The sequence below is a fragment of the Botrytis cinerea genome, chromosome 3 (genome assembly GCF_000143535.2).
Source record: "Botrytis cinerea B05.10 chromosome 3, complete sequence".
Lineage (NCBI taxonomy): Eukaryota > Fungi > Ascomycota > Leotiomycetes > Helotiales > Sclerotiniaceae > Botrytis > Botrytis cinerea.
In genome coordinates, this window is record NC_037312.1 from 1,672,822 (window position 1) to 1,692,655 (window position 19,834).

A 19,834-nucleotide genomic window follows, 5' to 3' on the forward strand; every position below is an offset into this window, starting at 1 on the left:
GTCTCACAAAGTGTTTTTATAGGACAACTAAAAATAGAGCTATCCCATGTCTTATCTTTTCTTCCCTTACCATCTTCACCGATTAAAGCATCTCACAATTGCAACAGTTATCAGCTTACGGGGATATAAGTCATGTCCTTGCTTCGGTATGGAATCGCTACTCTAGCAGTGAGATGTTAGCGTGGATATTGTGGACTGATCAATCCATTAGACACATGTGTAAAGGCATCGGGGTATCTGGGTGTGGTATTGGATGGGAACGTTGAATCTGACATCTTTGGGTTCACAAAAGGGATCTATTGGACAGCAAATCTAGCTTGAGCTTGGCAAGTAGGTGGAGAGAAAAGGCTTGAGAAACCTCATCTGGATACCGAGGCGGCAGTCTCATCACAGTCGGTACCGTGTATCAAAATTCCACAGTGGATCTCATCGAGTCGACATGCCACTGAGCGACAGCACGAAGTGAGTATTGTTATTAAAAGCTCCATATTTTGTTTTCCTTCACATTGCTTATCTGACATGGATGAATTGTCAATCCAACTTCGACGTAATGTCGTATGGTAACGAGGCAATATCGAGTCCCAATAACACATTACCGGTTGGGTTTACACAAAGTGAGTGATGTTGTAAGTATCATTTATGTCTTGAAGCTAGCCTACTGAATGAGGCCGGGAGTTGCATTACTTCATTGCCGATTCGATCTGTACAGTGAAGCTCATATCTTACACAAACATCTTCCGGCCCTATGGAAACTGGTATGATACTGGGGTGATAGCTCGTCCTTAGTGTGCGCACGAGGCATTGAGCAGGAATAACCCTCAAGAGCTACCAAATCCCAAAGCTCTGGGTAGTGGGTCTATCAACAGCCTTCCGTCTTATTCGCTGTCAAGATTTCGTGTCTTCCATTGATTTGCACGAGCAATGTTGTCGTTACAACCGCTTCAACCCTCACTGGACTTTGCCCCCATTTCCATCTTGCCCATACGAAAACTCTTCCGGGAGATCCATTCCCACCCTCCTAGCAGTCAAACGCACTCGCTCTTCTTCATCCATATTCATCCCAGGGTTATATCTCTCAAGTAAAGTGGCATACATCCTTTGCGCCTTCACATATTGTAGGAATTGCTCTGCTTGCTCGATTGGCGTGCCTGTTTCCGAGGCTATGGTTCTGCGAATGCGGGATTGTAGAGGTGAGCGGGATTCTTGTGTGAGAGGCCGAGATGGAAGTTCGCGGAGAAACGAACGATAGAGCGAGCGTAGTTTTGTAGGCGTAATAGAAGACATTTTTGTAGTCGCCCGCGCCGATGAGAATGAGGTCTGAAGAAAGTTGATGAGGAAGGAGTGTGAAATCACCATCCTGGCACACCTTAGAACTAGAGCTGTCGGCACCAGAAATTTCCGACATATTTTCAGCCTTGCAGCCTCGTTCAACTATTATATTTATATTCTCTTGCATTTGAACATCGAACTCCCTTCCAATGTCAACGCTTTTGAGGATACAGTCATGTGCTCGTACGAACCGACGAGATGTGGTCTCTGTGAGCAATGTTCTCAGGGGACTCAAGACAATGTCACAGGGTCATGATTCTCAAATACCCCAATATATGAATTTTCCTTCAACTAAACTCTGCTACCACTGGGACACTTTACCACCCACGGAAGCTCAACTTGTGCACGCGAATGGATTTTTCACCAAAAAACATCCCAAGCACTTATGGTCTACATCGCAATTCTATTCCATGGAGTTTGGAGACAGCTCCGAAGTTTGTTTCTTGGGACGATCAAATGTAAGCCAAATCCTCTAGTTGTACTACTGGGCTTGTGGTTTAATTTTCCATTGTATTGGATGCTATCTGTGATCCTTAGATATAGAAGACACGAGTTATCGCACTTTTGAGTATATACTGACACTGCCATGTTGTAGGTTGGCAAATCATCTCTGCTCAATGCTCTGCTCAACACCAAGGCAGCATATACCAGTTCGAAACCTGGGCGAACCCGGTCTATGAATGCATTTGCGATTGGAGGGCATGAAGGGTCTGAAGATAATAGTGAGCGATTAGTAGTACTGGACATGCCAGGATACGGACACGGTGGCAGACCTGAATGGGGAAAAGAAATCATCAAATATCTGGAGAAGAGGAAACAGCTTAAACGAGCTTTCGTACTAGTTGATGCCGAGCACGGAATCAAGGAGAGTGACCGTGTGATGCTGCAAATGTTGCGGTCACAGAAAGTACCCCATCAAGTGGTGTTATCCAAGATTGATAAGATGTTATTTTCAAATACGAAAAAAATCCCAAGCAATGACAATTTGCAGAATAGGATGGCCCGCCTAAACAAAGTCTTGCAAGAGACTAAAGAAATGATCGAGCCGGATCCAGAGTCTGAGGAGGCCGACTCTATGACTGGAGAAATACTAACATGCACATCTGAGAAATGTGCTGGAAGGAAGTATGGCATTGATGCTGTGAGATTTGCAATGCTAAGGGCTGCGGGTCTACACATCCAACCCAAGGTCAAGCTAGCCAAGCCAGTGGATATCATTTCACACGAAGAACTATTCGAGGGATTGAATACTGCAGACTGAGGATGCATTTCGAGAAAGAAAGAAAAAATACATAGTACGAGAGCATATTGCGGCAGTCTAGAAGGATTACTGCTCTTCACTGGGAATTGGTGACTGACCAGGTGGTTCCAGTGGATTACATAAATCTAGAGTCTTAACTCCAGTACTTACATAAGTAATCAATCCGTGATACAGAGGATGCCAGGGAAGCAAAACAAGCGAATTGTTTGAAAAATGGAAAGGGGAAGGGTACGGCAACAGTGCTGACCTTGCTTGATGCAAGACAATTAATTGCCTAGTACTTACAGTGGTGGGCTGATTGGGGGGAAAGGGGGTTTATTAGTCAATACCAAAATAAGCCAAAACATTCCGAATCCGAAAACAAAGATGCAACTGTCAAAGGTCCCCAGTGAGTAGTGAAGCCCAATGATAGCTCGTATGTACCTGACATGAACTTTGAATACGTGTCACATGATGGTATTGGATGAATGGTGACTTTTCTGGGCCATGGGGCTGATCCCGCTAATCGTCATACTGCACCGCTTGCCGGAGGACCTGCAAGTAGCAAGCAGCAAGCAGCAAGTTGGAACTTTTCAACTTTTCAGCCACTACACTACCTGGAGATGGTCGCATCCTGAACCGACACAATATGCTTAATTGATTCTACACACCTAATCGTCTTATACAACCGTACAGAAAAAACACATCCAACTTCTAATCAACCACCAGCCTTATTACTCAAATTTCGACTTTCAAACATTCATTCCCTGTGATCAGGAACTGGAAAGTGCGGGGCCAAACCGAAGCATAGCCCAGCCTTTACTACTGGGTACATACAGCGCCGGGTCCTCATCAACATCGGAAATTACCACACCAAGCGATTACATAGTGATCACTTACGACGCCGTACCTCACAACATCATTCATCATTACGCCGTCGTCGCCCTTCCATACAAACGCGATTCGCGATTGGCTTTCTTAGGTGTCGCATCGTAGCTGGATAGCTACCGAATCTCTGATCGCAATTCAGACATTACAATTAATTTGGTATTGAACTCAGGAGAGATCAGGTCGCCAGCATGTCGAAAGTCGTACGAAGCGTCAAGAACATTACGAAAGGATATAACAATGTGCAAATCAAAGTTCGGAATGGTATGATCCTTTGGCCAAACTTCCGACTCATTTATTGATGAATGGTAGCTACGAGTAATGACCCATGGGGTCCGGTTGGATCTGATATGGCTGAAATTGCCCAACTAACTTTCAATTCGTGCGTACTTTCATCAGTTTGCCATTGTAGACAGGACTAACACGAGAGTTATAGGGCGGAAACATTTTATCAGATAATGGACATGCTCGACAAACGTTTGAACGACAAGGGCAAAAATTGGAGACATGTTTTGAAGGCCTTGAAAGTGTTAGATTACTGTCTGCACGAAGGTTCCGAGTTAGTAGTGACATGGGCAAGAAAGAATCTCTATATTATCAAGACTTTGAGGGAATTCCAGTATATTGACGAGGATGGAAGAGATGTTGGCCAAAATGGTTAGCATTTTCATAATGAGACTAATGAAGCCTGCTAACTATGTTCTCAGTCCGGGTCTCCGCCAAAGAATTAACATCTTTGATCTTAGATGAGGATAGACTTCGAGCCGAGCGCGCTGATCGCAAAAACTGGAAATCTAGAGTTACTGGCCTGGATGAGTTTTCCGAACCTTCAGATGCACAGCCACGACGACAACGACCACATCGAGCGCAGCGCGCCGACGAAGAGGACGCAGAATATAGGTTGGCTCTTGAGGCTAGTAAATATCAGGAGGAAGAGGATCGCAAGAAGCGTGAGAGTCGGCAAGGGGGCGGTGAACCAGACGACGATGATCTTGCTAAAGCTCTCAAGCTCAGTCAAGAAGAAGAAGAGCTGCGCAGGCGTGAATTAGAAGATCAGAACGCGCATTCGCTCTTTGATGATGATCCAATTCAAGTAGCGCAACAACCCACTGGTTTCAATGGAGGGTACCAACAACAAGGAGCTGTCGATTGGTCAGGAAATCCTATTGATTTGCAAACACAACCTACGGGGTATTTGAATCCTTATACAAATTTCCAAAATTCGCAACCAACAGGCTACCAAACTACTGGTTATCAACCTGGATTCCCCACGCAGCAAACGGGATTTGATCCTTACGGATCACAGCAACAACAACAGCAACCGTTTCAACAACAACCTACTGGATTTAATCCATATGATCAGTTCTCGCAACAGCAACAGCAACAACCTCAGCAGCAGCAACAACACCTAGAGCCGATTGCCCCCGCCGGAACAAACAACCCTTGGGCCACAAACCAGAGCCAGCCACTCCAATCTTTACAACCAATGCCTACTGGATCCAACAATCCATTTGCACCATCCTTTGCGCGCCCTCAGACCAGCTCCGCTGCATCCAAACCAACACTCGCTACTCTTCAAGAACAGAAGACTTTGGGGCAATACAACACGTCGTCATTCAGTAACACTCCATCCTTCAATCCAACTCCTTCATTCTCGCCACAACCACCCCAAAGAGAAGTGTCTGAACATGAAGCTAAGCTCAATGCGCTTCTATCCAGCGGAGATGGAATGGACACTTTTGGAAATACAGGAAACCTTAGAATCCCAGCTCAGCACACTGCACCGGGAACCTTTGTTAACAGTGCAGGTGCTGGCTTAGGACGTATCCACGAACAACAAACCGGCAACAACCCATTCCTCCAGACCCAATATACCGGCATGCCACAAACGACATATCAAAATAATGCTGCTGGCGCGTTCGGCGGCAGTCCATTTGGTCGACAAGTGCCAGCTGCGACTGGACCAGCTGGTATGAATGGCGGCGCAAACGGATTCGGACAATCAAGCAATCCATTCGGGCCCAGACCTCAGCAGGGACAAAACGGGCAGGGTGGGGATTTGATACAATTCTAGATGGTAGTTGGGAGGCATATGAGGAGTGATACATGGCATTGTGGGAAGAGCGGAAAATGGAAAGTATAAAGTTTTGCACTTCGACATGGAAATTATTCGGAAGCCTTGGATTGGTTTATGCATGCCCCTTTGCTTTACAGGCGCGAGGTGGCTTTTTTTACCTTCTTCTATTGTTATTATCCTTCTTTGCAATCAATCTTTTTTTCTTCGAAAGATTTTTTGAGTGCACTGTGAGATGAGATAACTTGATATGCAAATTGGGTTGGGTTTGGATGGAAGGAAGGAAGAGGATAATGGTTTGGGGATATTGCAAGGCTTCAGCTTTAGTAGGAAAGTGTAGTTAGAGTAGATTGGGTTATGGAGTGTGAATATGTGTGATAAATTGAAGAATTGTGTTCGCTAATCTGGTGTGATGCTGAGTGATACCTGATGCCATTCGACGCGACTTCTGGACAGACTCTTCGACTGGCAGATAGGTGTTTTCAAATAGAGATCACGAATGCCTTTCTCGTGGAGTGGGTATGGCACCCTGGAAATGTACTGTAATTATGCATACCTACTTGCATGAAGGTAGTGCAATACCTTGGCCTCTCTGTAACCCAACCTGACGCCTGCACTCCTTGCTTTACTCCTTGATATGATTGATGGTATAAAGATGTGATATACACGGAAAACTAAAGACAAAAACTTCATACTGTAATCAAAACAGGTCTCTATCTCCTATCCTTCTGCTCCAGTACTTCGAATTGGCCGGGATGATTTTGTTTTCGATGAAACGATGGAACAAATCGGTGGACTGCTTCCAGAGACTGGGGGAAGGTGGTAATCCAATGGGTGACCCGAGACCTTGATGAGGATGAGATGATATATTGAGTTTGGGGGTTTTCATTCATCCCATACATATTTGAATAAACTCTTCTCTCCCCACTCCGCCTTTGCCTTCTAAATCGAATTCCTCTATCATTGCTCGCAGCTCGTCTTCTTCGAGCCCTTCGCCTAGTTCGTGCGCTACTCGCCGTAAATCTTCAAGGGTTATCATGCCTTTGTCGTCGGTATCGAAGAGAGCGAACGCTCGCAGTATCTCGTCGCGGGGATCGCGCGCCGCTATTAGATTTCCGGCGATGGTTTGGAAGGCTTGGAGAGTGAGGAGCAGACGCCCGGGGGGAATATTGGGATCGCGTATGCCGGGGCGCGCTGCGGTGTCGGGGGGTATGCCGTGCGTGGTGAGGAGAGTGAGGATTTCAGGTTTGGGCAGATCGAAGCCGAGAGCTTTGAGGGCGACTTTGAATTCGTGGTAGTCGATTCTTTGGTCCTTGTCGTTGTCGAAGAGAACGAACTGAGGGGTTTGTTAGCGCATTGTTTTGATGTGGGCTGAGGAGGGGCTGATGCGATGCGCGCGACTTGATGGGATTGTGTCGTCTTGCGCATGGTGTTTCGTGAGATGTGTGTGGACATACAGCTTCATTGATCTCTTCTCTCTGTTCATCACTTAAGATATTCATTTGAGCATTCGCCGGCGGGGCCATGGCCGGGGCGGGAGCTTGCGCTTGGGTATCCTTCGATAACCTTTCCTTCTGCCTCAACGCCAGCGCGGGTTGTGATTGAGCAAAAGCGGTAGTGGTGGGAGGATTGCGTAGGTTATTGAACGGACGCGCGGGGAAAGAAGAATGCGGCTGGCTTGTTGATGCCATCGAACACTTTTTTTATTTATTTATTTAAAACACAGTGCGCGCAAAGTGGGAGCAATTGAAGAAAAAAGTGGCTATTAATTGTAAAATAAGGTGTATCAAGTGAGTCTAGAGGAGACGGGTCGTTGTTAGTGGCTGGGAAGGAAAGCTATTATTATATTTTTGTCGAACGGGGTGGTGAAGTGGGACAGAACGATTTGATGGGAAGTGATTTGTGATTGATGATGGACTGGTTGGGGATTGAAAGTGTAGTTGGGTAGGGTGCAAGGTGGTGCAAGGTGGTGCAAGGCGGTGCTACTGTTTCGAAGAATCGACGCGTTACGCCTCTGGAGAACATCGAACCTGAACGCGTCGAGTGAGTGAGTGCTGCTGTGGAAAATGGGCGTGATTAGTCATCACGGTCGCATGGGAGTTGGAACACGTGAAGTGTGAGATATGAAGTGTGAGATATGAAGTATGAGATATCAAGTACTGCCTAGGTAGCTCGAGGGGCCGAGTTGCGCACTGTACGAAGTGCCATTCTATAGGCATCGTCATAATCATAGTCACAACCATCGCCACAAGAGAAAAAAGAGAGAAGAAGGCTCTCACACAGCGGAAGGTAGTATTTACGAGGCAGGTGGTAGCTGTGCTGTTGATATCGAAGGATGGTCACGCGCATGGCATCAGGTGATCCTTCACAAACGCTTTGTGTGGATTGTATGAACTGTACCTATACGAAGAGAGTCTTGGCTATGAATCTCCGGAGAGTCTGCAGAACTCCAAGCATCAAATCAAATTGTAGAATTTCTTCCTCAGGTACAGAGAAGAGTCATACCAAAGAAAGCCTCACACGGGATTCTTATCTGTAGACGGTGGCTAGCCATACAAATGCCAGATTTCCTCGCCAGTAGAGTCTCATAATACCTTCATGTCGAGATAATATTAGTCATCCGCTCAAATACCCACGGTGCTACCCGGTACGTACGGTTCTCATACCAATAACAAGACAATATTTGACCCAAGGCAACAGTACCTCTCGACGGTTTTCTGGACATCTGCTGTATTCACTGGTTCACACGGCATTTTCATGAATTTCATTGGTGTGATTACCTAGTTAATAAACGTGCCAAGGTCAAGGTTCTCGCATTCTCAAGTTCTCAAGTTCTCCAGAGCTCTCATTGACTTTCGAGGCCCATGTTCCCTTCCCTCCCCTAGCCGAACTTTCTTCCAACGACCATTACAATTAAAGCGCGTTCTCCTACAAATTCTCCAATCTATCACCAAAACATTTTCGGACTTTCAAATCCAACTTCAATTCTTCTACCATACCTCATCCCACCCACTTTGTTGTTGATGATCTTTCTGACACTCTCTTTACAATTTCTAATGTATGCGACGCTTTCTTGATCCTAAGCGCAATTTCTCCATTTTTGCGCGTTCGCCTTTTCTGCGATTGTGATCATCCTCACCTCTCCACAAAGAGAGCGACTTTTCAGTTTCGCGATCTGCTACATCTAGCAGCAATTCAGATCCACTTCGCCCACTGTCGATAGTCAATCAAGATGTCGTTCGGGGGAGGAGGATTTGGTGGTGGCTTCGGCCAGCAAAATAAACCGGCGGGATTTGGAGGAGGTTTTGGTAGCTCAACTACAAACAACACTGGCTCAGGTAGGTCAACACTTCAACACTTCTTTGCATGTAATTCGCTGGGCGTCAGAAGAGACTGAGGGGTTCCGCGATTCTGTTGAACTCGTTACTTACTCGAATCGTCTCTTGCAATAGTTTTTGGTTCAACTCCTGCCAATAATACTGGCTTCGGTGCAAATAACAACACGGGTGGTGGTATGTTTGGGGGCGGCGGAACTTCTTCAGGCTTTGGTGGTAATACTAGTGGCAGTACTGGTATGTTGATGCTCTGATGCTCTAACTTTCTGAATGATTTTGTTTAGCTTGATAGCTTGTTTTACCTTGGATCGCATTCTTGTCGCATCCACTCTTGCTCTCGAATCATCCAATCTAAATTAACAGCGAGCTATCTCAACCATGAAACTAAGCCTCTTTCAAAATACACGTTCCAGCAGTTTCTTCTTCACTCTTTGACATTTGGGTTGATGCTTGGTTACTGATGTTCTTCACAGGTTTCGGAGGGTTTGGAGCAAAGCCAGCAACTGGTGGGTTTGGAAGTACAACCGCAACAACAGGCGGCAGTATGTTTGGAGGTGGTGCTGCGACGGGAACAACTAGTGCATTTGGCGGTGGTGGATTTGGAAGTAGCGCTGCGCCCACAACCGGATTTGGTGCTACCAACACTGGAGGTGGATTGTTTGGAAACAAACCTGGTGGCTTTGGATCTACTCCTGCTACGAGCACACCTTCTGCTTTTGGGGGAGGTTCAGGATTTGGAAGCACTGCAGGAACTGGATTTGGAGGAGCTCCTGCAAGTACCCAGTGCGAAGGCACCCAAGCCGTTCCTTTTACAGCATTTGTCGAGAAGGAGCCAAATTCCTCTATGCAGAACGCCTACCAAAGCATATCCTTTCAACAACCTTACAAAAACTTCACACCCGAGGAACTTCGATTGGCCGATTACACTAAGGGTTTGAGATACAATCAAAACCAAGGTGGTGCATTTGGCACAAACACAAACTTCGGCGGATTCGGTAGTTCTAACCAAGCTTCAACAGGAGGTTTTGGTTCTACAAATAACGCCACAACAACAGGCTCAACCATGTTTGGCGGTGGTTCAACAGGCACGGGTTTCGGTACAAGTCAACCAGCTAGCACAGGTTTTGGTTCGAATACCGCTACAGCTGGCGGTGGACTCTTCGGTGCAGCGAAACCCGCGACTGGTGGGCTCTTTGGTGCTCAACCCCAAGCACAGACTGGTGGTGGATTGTTTGGATCGACTACTAACAATCAAAGTACTGGAGGATTTGGCTCGACAGCTGGTGGCTTTGGATCGACCAACGCAAACACTGGAGGAGGTCTCTTTGGCAACAACAACAACAACAATAACGCCGCTGCAGCAAAACCTGCATTTAGTTTTGGTAACACGCAACCAGCTGCCACCACCGGAGGCTTTGGCTCAACGGGGGGTGGATTTGGAGCGACCAACACAAATACTGGAGGAGGCCTCTTTGGAAATACTCAACAACAACAGAATACCACAACTGGATTTGGTGGCGCCGCTCAGCAACAACCAGCTACAACCAATGCTTTCGGGGGCGGGTTTGGATCTACTAACACCAACACTGGTGGAGGTCTTTTTGGAAACACCCAACAAAAGCCAGCTACCACTGGCCTTTTTGGCGCGCAACCCGCTGCTTCAAACACTGGAGGATTATTCGGTTCGCAACCAGCAGCTACAAATAACAGTCCTTTTGGTGGTGCAAATAACACCAACACAGGAAGCAGTCTCTTTGGTGCTAAACCAGCTGCTACAGGTGGTCTCTTCGGCCAGCCTGCAGCTCAAACCAGCACAGGCACAAGCAGCTTGTTCGGTGGAGGTGGTGGTTTTGGTGCTTCAAATCAAAACAATCAACCCCAACAAAACACCGGCCTCTTTGGTGCTAGTCTCGGAAACAATGCTAACCAGCAGAAACCTGGCGGATTGTTCGGTCAGTCTCAGCAGCAACAAGGGTCAAGCTTGTTTGGTAACACTGGAACTCAGCAGCAGTCCAATTTGTTTGGTTCGTCAACTCTTGGCCAACAGCAGCAGCAACAACCTGCTCAAGCCCAAAGTTCCTTCTTTGGAACAGGTTCGATCTTCAACACATCACAACAGGGACAAGGTCCACAATCTCTCAGCACTAGTCTCAGTGATTCTAAAGCTTATGGCACTCAATCTATGTTTAATGACAAAGATAGTAATAATTCAGAACGCCTCCAGAACCCAGGACCTCTCGCAACCCCATTGTCAAGTGCTAATAGACAAAAGAAGGCAGCTGCCCTTCCGTTGTACAAGCTAAACGCATCTGGTTCTTCAAGATTCAATACTCCTAGCAAATCCCTTCGTGGAGGCTTCGGTTTATCTTACACCCCAGGAAGTGTCTCGACGGCAGGAAGTACTCCTTCGATGTTCAGCAGCAGCTTATTGGGTGGCAACCGAGCCTTGAGCAAAAGTATGTCTAGTAATAGCCTTCGTCGCAGTTTCCACAGCGATGATAGCATTCTAGCACCAGGGGCATTCTCGTCTAGCACCAGCACGAATTATGCCAGCGGTGGAAGCTTCAAGAAGCTTATCATTAACCGCAATGTCCGCTCTGACCTTTTCAAGAACCCCGTCACTCCTGATCATCCTGCCGAATCTCCTAACAAGTCGATTATTAAGAAGCAGGTCACTTTCGAGACACCAGCATCGTCACCCAACGTCAGTGTCAATGGTAGCGTTAACGGCACCCCTAATGGTTCTGCCAACGGTACTGCTAACTCGAACGGAGCCGCATCTGCTAGCCCATTGCATTCGGTTAACAATAATTCTGTGCAAACCCCTGATCTTACCTCACCTGAGATGACACAAGTCAATAAGAACCAGCAGCTCGCTATCGTCAATGAGAAACAATCCAAGTCCCCCAAATCTCCCCGCGATACCTCTCTCGGCGAATACTGGATGACGCCTTCAAGAGAAGAAATTGAAAACATGACTCGCGCCGAACGTCAAAAGGTACGCAAGTTTACAGTCGGTCGTGACGGCGTTGGTCACATTGAATTCGGCGATGCAGTCAATCTCAATGGCATCAATCTTGATGACATTTTTGACAAAATCGTTATTCTTGAAACTAGACGCGCAGAAGTTTATCCAGACAACGCACCTGTTCAAAAACCTCAAGTTGGATTTGGACTTAATGTTCCATCTACCATTACGCTCTTTAATTCGTGGCCTCGCAATACCTCTAAAAGAGCAGCTGATGATGCACGCTTGAAGAAGCATATCAAGAAGCTGAAGACCGTGGAGGATACCGAATTCGTGAGTTACAATGCGGAAAATGGAACCTGGGTGTTCAATGTTGCACATTACACGGTTTATGAACTTGAGTATGGCGATGAAGAGGACGATGATATGGAAGATGAAGAAGATGATGGTGGCGACTTTGGCAATAGTACTCTTACCGCCCCTCCAGACACACCAACTCCACGAACGCGTACACCAAAGGCTACCCCTCAATACTTTGATCAGTCTTTTGCATCTGATATGGATTTGACACAAACAGAGTCAGACCCTGAAGATACATTTGAATTTAGAAAGAAAAAAGTCCTTCCAGGCGCATTCGATGACGAGGAAGTTTATTCAGATGAAGAAGTCGCAGATAGCACATTTGTTCAAAACCAGGGGTCTTTTTTAGATAATCGCTCCGTGGGTTCACAGTCAGAAAGCGGCGTCGAGGAACCAATTGACCAAGACGACGTCTACGAGGACGATGAATCTGTCAGTATCGTGGATCAAGAGATGGCGGGCTCTTTTCCAGAAACTGGCAATACCGCGGAGCAAATGGAGGACTCGCAAGATGAAGAGGATACGGTTGAATTTGGGACACCTGGTGCAATTGTGAGGGCTAGAGCAAGAGCACAAAAACTGGACACACCATCCAAGCTCCGATTTCCAGCTGCAAATGATTGGGCGGCTACATTGAGAGCAACTGCCAGCCCCAAGAAGCAGGATCGTGCTGTTTTGAAAAGTCTTATTGATGTTCATGGAAACGAAAGGCAGTCTGTCTTGGCACAAACTGAAGTTCCAACAACTAACAAGGGCTTTTCAAACACAAACGGATTTGCGTCGTTTATGGATGTTCACAATGACTTGTTTGGAAAGGCCACAAGTCCTATCAAGGCTTCTAATTACAAGAGAGGCGATAATTTTGAGGTTGGTTTTCCTTGCTAAACATTCTTGTGAGATGGCGATGATTAATGGGACCGTTCGCTGCGTCCACTCATGTATCTAATATTTATGTAATACAATGCTAAGAAATTATATCTACAGAAGCCTTTTAACAAGAAATCCAAAATTGGTGATGACGAATCTGAAATGCCAGAAGAAGATCGTGCGTTTCACGACTCTGTCAAACCAAGCTGGGGCCCAGATGGAACCTTGGTGTATGCCGCGTCTGCCGATTCCAAACCATTTACCAAATCGCGCCGAGCTCGTGAGAAGGATGGTCTACTCACGATCCAAAAGAGCGGCATTGCTGAAGCCAGTAACATCCGATTCGCTAAATTTTCCAATGAGTCTTCAGCAGATGCACTTAAGAAGCACCAATCTCTGACGGTCATCGAAAATCATGATGGTGTTCCTTACGCAGCATTGCCAGATACATATTCCTTCCTAGACTTCTTCGACGAACAAAATGTTCGAGATCCATCAGTAGCTCATGAAAAGCTCGTCTGGGAACTCGCCAGCATTCTTTTCGACCATATTGAAATTCCCCAAGAACTGAATCACATTGAAAATATAGTTGAGCGCCTACGCAAGGACAAATTGTCTACGTTCTGGCAAAATCTAGTTGCACAGGCATCGTCTCAGCACGTTGCAATGGCTAGATCCCATGAAGAGAAAGCGATCGCCTCGTTGTCAGGTCACAAGATTCCAGAGGCTTGTGGACATCTTATCAATGGTAAGAACTTCCATTTGGCTACACTTATTGCAATGATCGGTAGCAAGGAAAGTCTCAAGAAAGACATGCGCGAGCAGTTATTACAGTGGCGAAACACAAAAGCTCTCTCTGAATTCAGTCAGCCAATCCGTGCTCTCTACGAACTTCTTGCTGGAAATGTCTGTCACTGTGAAGGCAACAAAGCTCCTCATATGGAAGATCGTATTGAAGACTTCATCATTTCGAAACGTTTCGGGCTTGATTGGCGGCAAGCATTTGGCATGAGATTGTGGTACGGGATCAAGGCAAATGAGGAGTTCGATGTTGCAGTCAAAATCTTTGACGAAGAAATGGCAGAAAAAGAGACATCCAAACCTCATGCTTGGTACGTCGAACAGAAGATTCCAAAACTATGGCAAGACGACCAGCTTGATGAACGCGAGGATCTTCTTTGGGGTCTATTGAAGTTGTATACCTACGACAACGCAGACCTCGAGGCTATTCTACGACCTGAGAATTCACAACTATCGCCCTTGGATATGCGCCTTTCGTGGCAACTGAGTCGGGCCATAACTTCTTTTGGTGCATTGGATTACCAAGGAACTGCCGAGGAGAAGAAAGACCAGACTACCTTGGCTTTTGCTTCTCAGCTCAATAATGAAGGGTATTGGCTCGATGCAGTATTTGTTCTGCTTCACTTGTCGTCAACCAACGCTCGTGCAAAGTCCATCCAGGATCATCTTGCTCGACATGCTGGAAAGATCGGGTCTGAAGATAGCCAGAGCTTCATTACCTTGGTACAGCATTATAAAATTCCAGCATCATGGATATGGGAGGCAAAGGCGTTGTACACTCGAAGTGTCAGGAAGGATCCATTAAGCGAAGTCGAATTTTTGACTAAAGCCGGATTGTTTGAAGAAGCTCACCGCACGTTTGCAAAGGAAGTTGCCCCAAAGGCAGTTATCGAATTTGACTATGCTACGCTTCGCAATATTCTTGCCAGCTTTGCGGGCAAGGAGGATGCCATTTTAGAATGGCATCTTGGAGGCGAGATTTATCAGGATTTCCTCACTTTACTTGAATTCCAAAAGAAGAGCCAAGAATTCGACCTTGCGGTATTGGACAGATTGTTGGCAGGGTTACCGGCTGTCGTGGAGGAATCGCGCCACCCCGCTTTTATGGAGACAGTGGCAATTGAAACTATTAGTGGATTGGTGGCGAAAGCGGTGGTGGATATGGAGAAGAAGGGCGAGGTAAGAACATTCTGGCGGCCCCCTCTTTTGACAAGTACTAACCACGTCAAACAGAATGTGGATTTACCAAAGGTTTTGAGACTACCTCTCACAGAGGATAGATATCTGAAGCACACTATCGATCTAAGTTTGGGATACTACAGAAGTGTAATGGCTGGTGGAAGATGACGAGTCTTGTTACTTTAACATAAATTGCATACGAACGTGTGAACACCGAGAGAAGACGCAAATCTCATTTCATTGATACGGTCATCCAGAATGATACGATACCTACGAAATTCAAGTATTTGAGGGATAGCGAGCAAGGGATGGAGGATTGAGAGAGAAAAGCCTTGGGAAAACCAACTGTAGTATATCTTGTAATTAGCATAGCGAATAGGTAGCATTTTAGATAGGCACAACATCATGCATGAAATGGCAATTTTGATGTTCTACAAAGCAAAGTCTGTTCATGCATCTGTATTTGCTCTCTCGTATCTTCAGACAGAAGGGCGTTTGGCGAATGTGACGTATTTGAAAAAAAAAATCTACAAGTAGATTATAATTTTCTTTGATTGTGTCACCACATTATAAGAGAATAATTCGGTGGCTGGTTAATGTAACATTTTTATACTTCCTTCCTTAACACTTCTTTTTTGGAGTAAAGCAAAATCCAAGCAAGGGAAGTCGAAGACCTCCTACAGACAAATGCTTTGATCGCCCGATCTTCCTCTTTCTTTCCCTTCCATCTCTCGCGTCATCATATCCAATCGCCTAAAGCCATTGCATTAGCTCCATGTCCCCAAATGGAAAGAGCTAACAGCGTGATTGGCCCAGCCACGTAGTACAAGTGGTACATGATGCTCTCTCCCTGCATCATTTTGTCATCTTCGCCAATCACTGACTGCGCTACCGTGAGTTGCATCCCTAAAACACATACCAATACTGGGAATGAGCTAGACAGGGATGAAGGATGGACAACGCAGCAAGATTTCGATTGGGTAGCAGGGGGATGGTGAGGGGGGATTTGGAAGAGACTCAAGAGAGGGGAGGGAGATGTTGGAGAGTGTGAGGGAGAAGTCGACAAGCCGGTGTTCTTGTTGCAGTAGTGGTAGTGGTGGTGGTGTACAGCCAGATGAAGAAGCCTAGAGTATGATTAAAATAGATGGATTCGAGGTTATTTCTTCATATATATATGTGTGCATCTGTATTCTATGGTATTTGTCGGAATGCGAGTGGCTAGTATCGGCAGATGAAGAATATCGATACAGATCTGTCCGATACCTGGCAGGCAAGGAAACATAGGTATGCTGAGATGTCTGTCATATACACTCATCTATGTGCTCTTTCAAAGCCAATCAACAAAAGACATTATATGGAATGGGTCAGTTCGACATGGCAGAGAGGATTGAATGGAATGGATAGATCTTGTTAGTGTGTACCTTCTGTACATATTTCTATTTCGAGACCAATGATACTGCTGGAGTCGATTCTAGTGCTTGCTGTACGAAGGCAAGTGAAGTATCCTTCGTCCCTACTGATGCTCATGCTCACATTGTTATTCTCCCTCTCTCTCCCCTCTTCTCTCTCCTCTCTCCTCCCTTCTCCCTTCTCTCTTCTCTCTTCTCTCTTCTCTCCCCCAATCACTTTCAGCACGAATGCGCGATGGGCCTGTGATAAAGACACAACCCCACCCAAATACCGTGCACTAGAGGGAACCCGTGTCCGTACACACCACTCCCAGTCACCAGTCTGCCACCCACTCACTGCCCACCACTCACTGCCCACTGCCCACTGCCCACTACCCACCCATCACCCACCCATCACCCACCAAGCCCACTTTAGTATCATATCCGCGATTCACTTCTTCCAACCCACCCACTTATCCATTATCGCATCGCTATCAGTTCAGTCACATCCAGATAAAACCAACATAACTTTCAATCCATCATTGGCGCATTCATATATTGAACAGAATAACAGTCGCATGCTTGTATGAATTAAAGCCATAAATTCACAAAGTTTACGCGACTGTAAACAACGACTCAAGGCAGACGTGTTTTTGGATTGATATGTCCATATTTACTATCCAAAACCAAGTTCATTTTACACTGATCAACCTGAATATCGCACCTAGTACCTTCTTGATTGTCATAATCATATCGTTCGCATATCTTTATCTCATACAGACGAAAGCTCTTCCCGTACCAGCTTGGAGCGCATCGACAGACATCGTGAAGAATAATAGAAATCATGGGCACTACGATAGAGGAGCTAGAAGGAATGTTCGACGACCACCCCTCGTTGAACGCATCTCTGCAGGACTTCGAGCAAGGAAACATAGAGATAGATCACAACCCGCCTCGTCGTTTTGGCTATCCCTCCCAGCATTCGGGCTTCCGCAGCGACACGGACTCGGAGGACGACCTAAGAGACTCGGTATCCAGAGGTGGCTACAGTCCGCCAGCATGGAGACGAGAGGAAAACGGCAACCGAAGCAGCGGCTTTTGGAATCGGCATAGTAATATATTGGGAAAGAGGCACAGGGAACTTTCTAGAGAGAGTAGTCCGGAATATGAGAGTGCTGATGAGGGAGGTGGATCTGATCCGACTCTTGCCGCGGCGGTAAGAACGAGACTACCTACTGGTTCAATATCACCGGAAAAGAAGAGAAGCCCCTCACCAGGTCCATATCCTTCGGGAAATGATGATTTTGGAAAGACATTTGGCGCGGTAGTTAAACAGGAGGATGGCCACGAGGGCGCTTTGGTACCTTCGATGGAGAACCCCAACAACTGTATGAAACTTGGAGTAAATGTATTGGTCCATATGCTGATGTATAAAAAGTTATTCGATTCGCATTTAAAACCGAAGTACAACACCGTACAGAACCGTTTGAAGCTGCGTTTTCATCTATGAGTTTAAAGTTTGAGAAGATCATGAGTTCATGGGCTTCCGTATGCAGTGCGCTTGTGATAGCGATTATTTCCATCTTGACATTACGAACACTGTTTCAACCTTCACAACTGCCACCGGTCCCAGATCTCATCAAGGTCGCGGGACTCGCAAGAGCTTTTGAACCTCTGATATTCTATTCAGAAAATGGTATTCAACAAATCGGCGATATACAACAGACTGGTATTGCGGTCTGGGATCTTGGTGAGAGTGTACGCTCAACAAATATGACTTCGGCGCCTGTCATTGTTGCGGAACTCGATGAACTGAGTGAAACCCTCAAAACTTTGTCTGTTGAGTTAACCAGATTCTTTGCTAATGTTGACGGAGATGTGGATGGGTAATAATTTCTACTTCTGTTGCTTGAAATCATCTGACATATCTAGTATCTTGATCGTTATGGATTGGGCGAAACGAGAACTTGCTCAGCTGAATCACCTGCCACCGTCTCCCCTTAATTCAGCCTTTGATAATATACACACACTTCTTAGTCGAGTAGGAGTTTTCGAAACTCCTACTGGGACACCGACCAAAATTGGCGTTGTCGCAACGAATATATTTGGCATGTCATCGCCTCAAAGAACACGTCAGACCCTTCAAAGAACATTCAACGAATTTCTATCAGTGCTCGAGGATGCTATTAGTTCTGAGCTCAACCATGCTCTCCATCTCTTTGCCATCTTTGAAAAGATCGATCATCAATTCAAAGCATTATCTCGTAGCGCATCCCGCGAGCTAGATACCCAAGAGATGGACGAAGATAAACTTCTCTCTTCCCTTTGGACCAAACTGCTCGGTCCCTCCTCCAGTACCCTTCACAAATTTGAGAAGAATAAAAAGCTTCTCGCCAATATCCGTTCCAAGACAATTCAAAACAAATCCGTCCTCCTCGATCATAACGGTAAATTATTAACTTTGCGAGCAAACCTAGATTATCTAAGGAAAAAGCTAGTTAGTCCGCTCGTAAGGACAAACAGTAGTACCATTCGAGTCGAAGAGCAAATTCAAGGCCTAGAAGATGCAAGTGGATATCTAGGAAAGGTTAGGGAAACACAAAAGGGGAAGTTGATGGAAATGCTATATGGTGCAGGAAGTGGGAGCGCAAGGAGAGTAGCGGGGGCAAAGGCGGTGGAGATTGAAGGGAGATGGGAATAATTCTGTTTGATTTCCTTTTCTTTCCTCTTTCCTCTTCTTGTCCTTGCGCGGGAGTATAAATGGATGGGACCAATTGTATCAGTGAAGGAGGCTCACTTACTACTTGCTTTGCTTGCTTGCTACCCGGACGGTGTTTTTGGTGCAGTAACTGGAAGGTAGATAAATGGAAGGGAATCATGGTGCATATGGACCGTTATCATTGATCGGATTGGATAGGTGGCGTGTTTTTTGTCGATTGGCTTTTCATTTTTCGTGGTTGCATCATGGATTGGTGTTTGAGGGACATTCTGTTTTGGTTCAGGCGTTTTGTGGGGATACAGGTGGCATGGGATGAGGTGGATTTTATAAATTTAGCATGTATTTACAACTCATGTATTCTTTCTTCTCTTCTTGTTCTGTTTTGTTTTGTTTTGTTTTGTTTTCTTTCCTGTGGTGCATGGTGGATGGGAGTTGGATTGAGTTGGGGATATTGAGGGGGTGTTTTGTTTGCTTGGATAGGATGGATAGGATGGAGCTGGGAGAGTAGGATAGGATACGGGAGCGGGGAACTGGGAATGGGGAATAGGGAATGGGGAATAGGGAATAGGGAAGGAGGAGTACATAGCTTAGGGATGCGAATCAGGGAATATACTTTATATCACTTAATGTCTATCTATGTTGCATCTTGTTGTGGACAATTGCTGAGGAAGTAATGCTCGCAAGTA

The 19,834-nt window shown here is 46.0% G+C and overlaps 6 protein-coding genes across 7 annotated transcripts; 4 read left to right on the forward strand and 2 right to left on the reverse strand.

Moving 5' to 3' along the window:
- Positions 1-446: 446 nt before the first annotated feature.
- On the reverse strand, positions 447-1,354 carry BCIN_03g04950 (hypothetical protein). Its single transcript, XM_001560710.2, has one exon. The coding sequence runs from the start codon at positions 1,282-1,284 to the stop codon at positions 949-951; it is 336 nt and encodes a 111-aa protein (XP_001560760.1). The 5' UTR covers positions 1,285-1,354; the 3' UTR covers positions 447-948.
- Positions 1,355-1,452: 98 nt separating this feature from the next.
- On the forward strand, positions 1,453-2,961 carry BCIN_03g04960 (hypothetical protein). Its single transcript, XM_024691986.1, has 2 exons — positions 1,453-1,787; positions 1,925-2,961. Exons 1-2 carry the CDS (start codon positions 1,479-1,481, stop codon positions 2,588-2,590), a joined length of 975 nt encoding a protein of 324 aa, XP_024547759.1. The 5' UTR covers positions 1,453-1,478; the 3' UTR covers positions 2,591-2,961.
- A 117-nt stretch (positions 2,962-3,078) lies between these two features.
- BCIN_03g04970 (hypothetical protein) lies at positions 3,079-5,933 on the forward strand. Its single transcript, XM_001560712.2, has 4 exons — positions 3,079-3,721; positions 3,770-3,839; positions 3,894-4,114; positions 4,165-5,933. Exons 1-4 carry the CDS (start codon positions 3,649-3,651, stop codon positions 5,529-5,531), a joined length of 1,731 nt encoding a protein of 576 aa, XP_001560762.2. The 5' UTR covers positions 3,079-3,648; the 3' UTR covers positions 5,532-5,933.
- An 18-nt stretch (positions 5,934-5,951) lies between these two features.
- Positions 5,952-7,778, reverse strand: Bccdc31. Its single transcript, XM_001560713.2, has 2 exons — positions 6,989-7,778; positions 5,952-6,867 (listed from the first exon to the last, which is right to left on the reverse strand). The coding sequence occupies exons 1-2, from the start codon at positions 7,220-7,222 to the stop codon at positions 6,421-6,423; spliced, it is 681 nt and encodes a 226-aa protein (XP_001560763.2). The 5' UTR covers positions 7,223-7,778; the 3' UTR covers positions 5,952-6,420.
- A 438-nt stretch (positions 7,779-8,216) lies between these two features.
- On the forward strand, positions 8,217-15,477 carry BCIN_03g04990 (hypothetical protein). Of its 2 annotated transcripts, XM_024691987.1 has the most exons (5): positions 8,217-8,869; positions 8,984-9,103; positions 9,340-13,061; positions 13,179-15,041; positions 15,096-15,477. In XM_024691987.1, exons 1-5 carry the CDS (start codon positions 8,764-8,766, stop codon positions 15,207-15,209), a joined length of 5,925 nt encoding a protein of 1,974 aa, XP_024547761.1. In that variant the 5' UTR covers positions 8,217-8,763; the 3' UTR covers positions 15,210-15,477. The 2 variants fall into 2 exon arrangements, with proteins under 2 accessions (XP_024547761.1, XP_024547760.1); XM_024691988.1 differs by lacking the exons at positions 13,179-15,041; positions 15,096-15,477 and having other exon boundaries at positions 9,159-13,177.
- A 1,377-nt stretch (positions 15,478-16,854) lies between these two features.
- Positions 16,855-19,792, forward strand: BCIN_03g05000 (hypothetical protein). Its single transcript, XM_001560715.2, has 3 exons — positions 16,855-17,817; positions 17,868-18,315; positions 18,362-19,792. The coding sequence occupies exons 1-3, from the start codon at positions 17,274-17,276 to the stop codon at positions 19,128-19,130; spliced, it is 1,761 nt and encodes a 586-aa protein (XP_001560765.1). The 5' UTR covers positions 16,855-17,273; the 3' UTR covers positions 19,131-19,792.
- The last annotated feature ends 42 nt before the right edge of the window (positions 19,793-19,834 follow it).

Excerpts from the sequence above, each read along its gene's own strand:
- BCIN_03g05000 (XM_001560715.2), top strand. The coding sequence starts at position 17,274 with ATGGGCACTACGATAGAGGAGCTAGAAGGAATGTTCGACGACCACCCC. Across the intron at positions 17,818-17,867 it reads GATGGAGAACCCCAACAACT|TTATTCGATTCGCATTTAAA; the intron begins GTATGAAACTTG and ends ATGTATAAAAAG. Across the intron at positions 18,316-18,361 it reads GTTGACGGAGATGTGGATGG|TATCTTGATCGTTATGGATT; the intron begins GTAATAATTTCT and ends TGACATATCTAG.
- Bccdc31 (XM_001560713.2), bottom strand. The coding sequence starts at position 7,222 with ATGGCATCAACAAGCCAGCCGCATTCTTCTTTCCCCGCGCGTCCGTTC. Across the intron at positions 6,868-6,988 it reads GAGAAGAGATCAATGAAGCT|TTCGTTCTCTTCGACAACGA; the intron begins GTATGTCCACAC and ends CAAACCCCTCAG.
- BCIN_03g04950 (XM_001560710.2), bottom strand. The coding sequence starts at position 1,284 with ATGTCTTCTATTACGCCTACAAAACTACGCTCGCTCTATCGTTCGTTT.
- BCIN_03g04970 (XM_001560712.2), top strand. The coding sequence starts at position 3,649 with ATGTCGAAAGTCGTACGAAGCGTCAAGAACATTACGAAAGGATATAAC. Across the intron at positions 3,722-3,769 it reads GCAAATCAAAGTTCGGAATG|CTACGAGTAATGACCCATGG; the intron begins GTATGATCCTTT and ends GATGAATGGTAG. Across the intron at positions 4,115-4,164 it reads AAGAGATGTTGGCCAAAATG|TCCGGGTCTCCGCCAAAGAA; the intron begins GTTAGCATTTTC and ends CTATGTTCTCAG.
- BCIN_03g04990 (XM_024691987.1), top strand. The coding sequence starts at position 8,764 with ATGTCGTTCGGGGGAGGAGGATTTGGTGGTGGCTTCGGCCAGCAAAAT. Across the intron at positions 13,062-13,178 it reads AGAGAGGCGATAATTTTGAG|AAGCCTTTTAACAAGAAATC; the intron begins GTTGGTTTTCCT and ends TTATATCTACAG. Across the intron at positions 15,042-15,095 it reads ATATGGAGAAGAAGGGCGAG|AATGTGGATTTACCAAAGGT; the intron begins GTAAGAACATTC and ends CACGTCAAACAG.
- BCIN_03g04960 (XM_024691986.1), top strand. The coding sequence starts at position 1,479 with ATGTCAACGCTTTTGAGGATACAGTCATGTGCTCGTACGAACCGACGA. Across the intron at positions 1,788-1,924 it reads GTTTCTTGGGACGATCAAAT|GTTGGCAAATCATCTCTGCT; the intron begins GTAAGCCAAATC and ends GCCATGTTGTAG.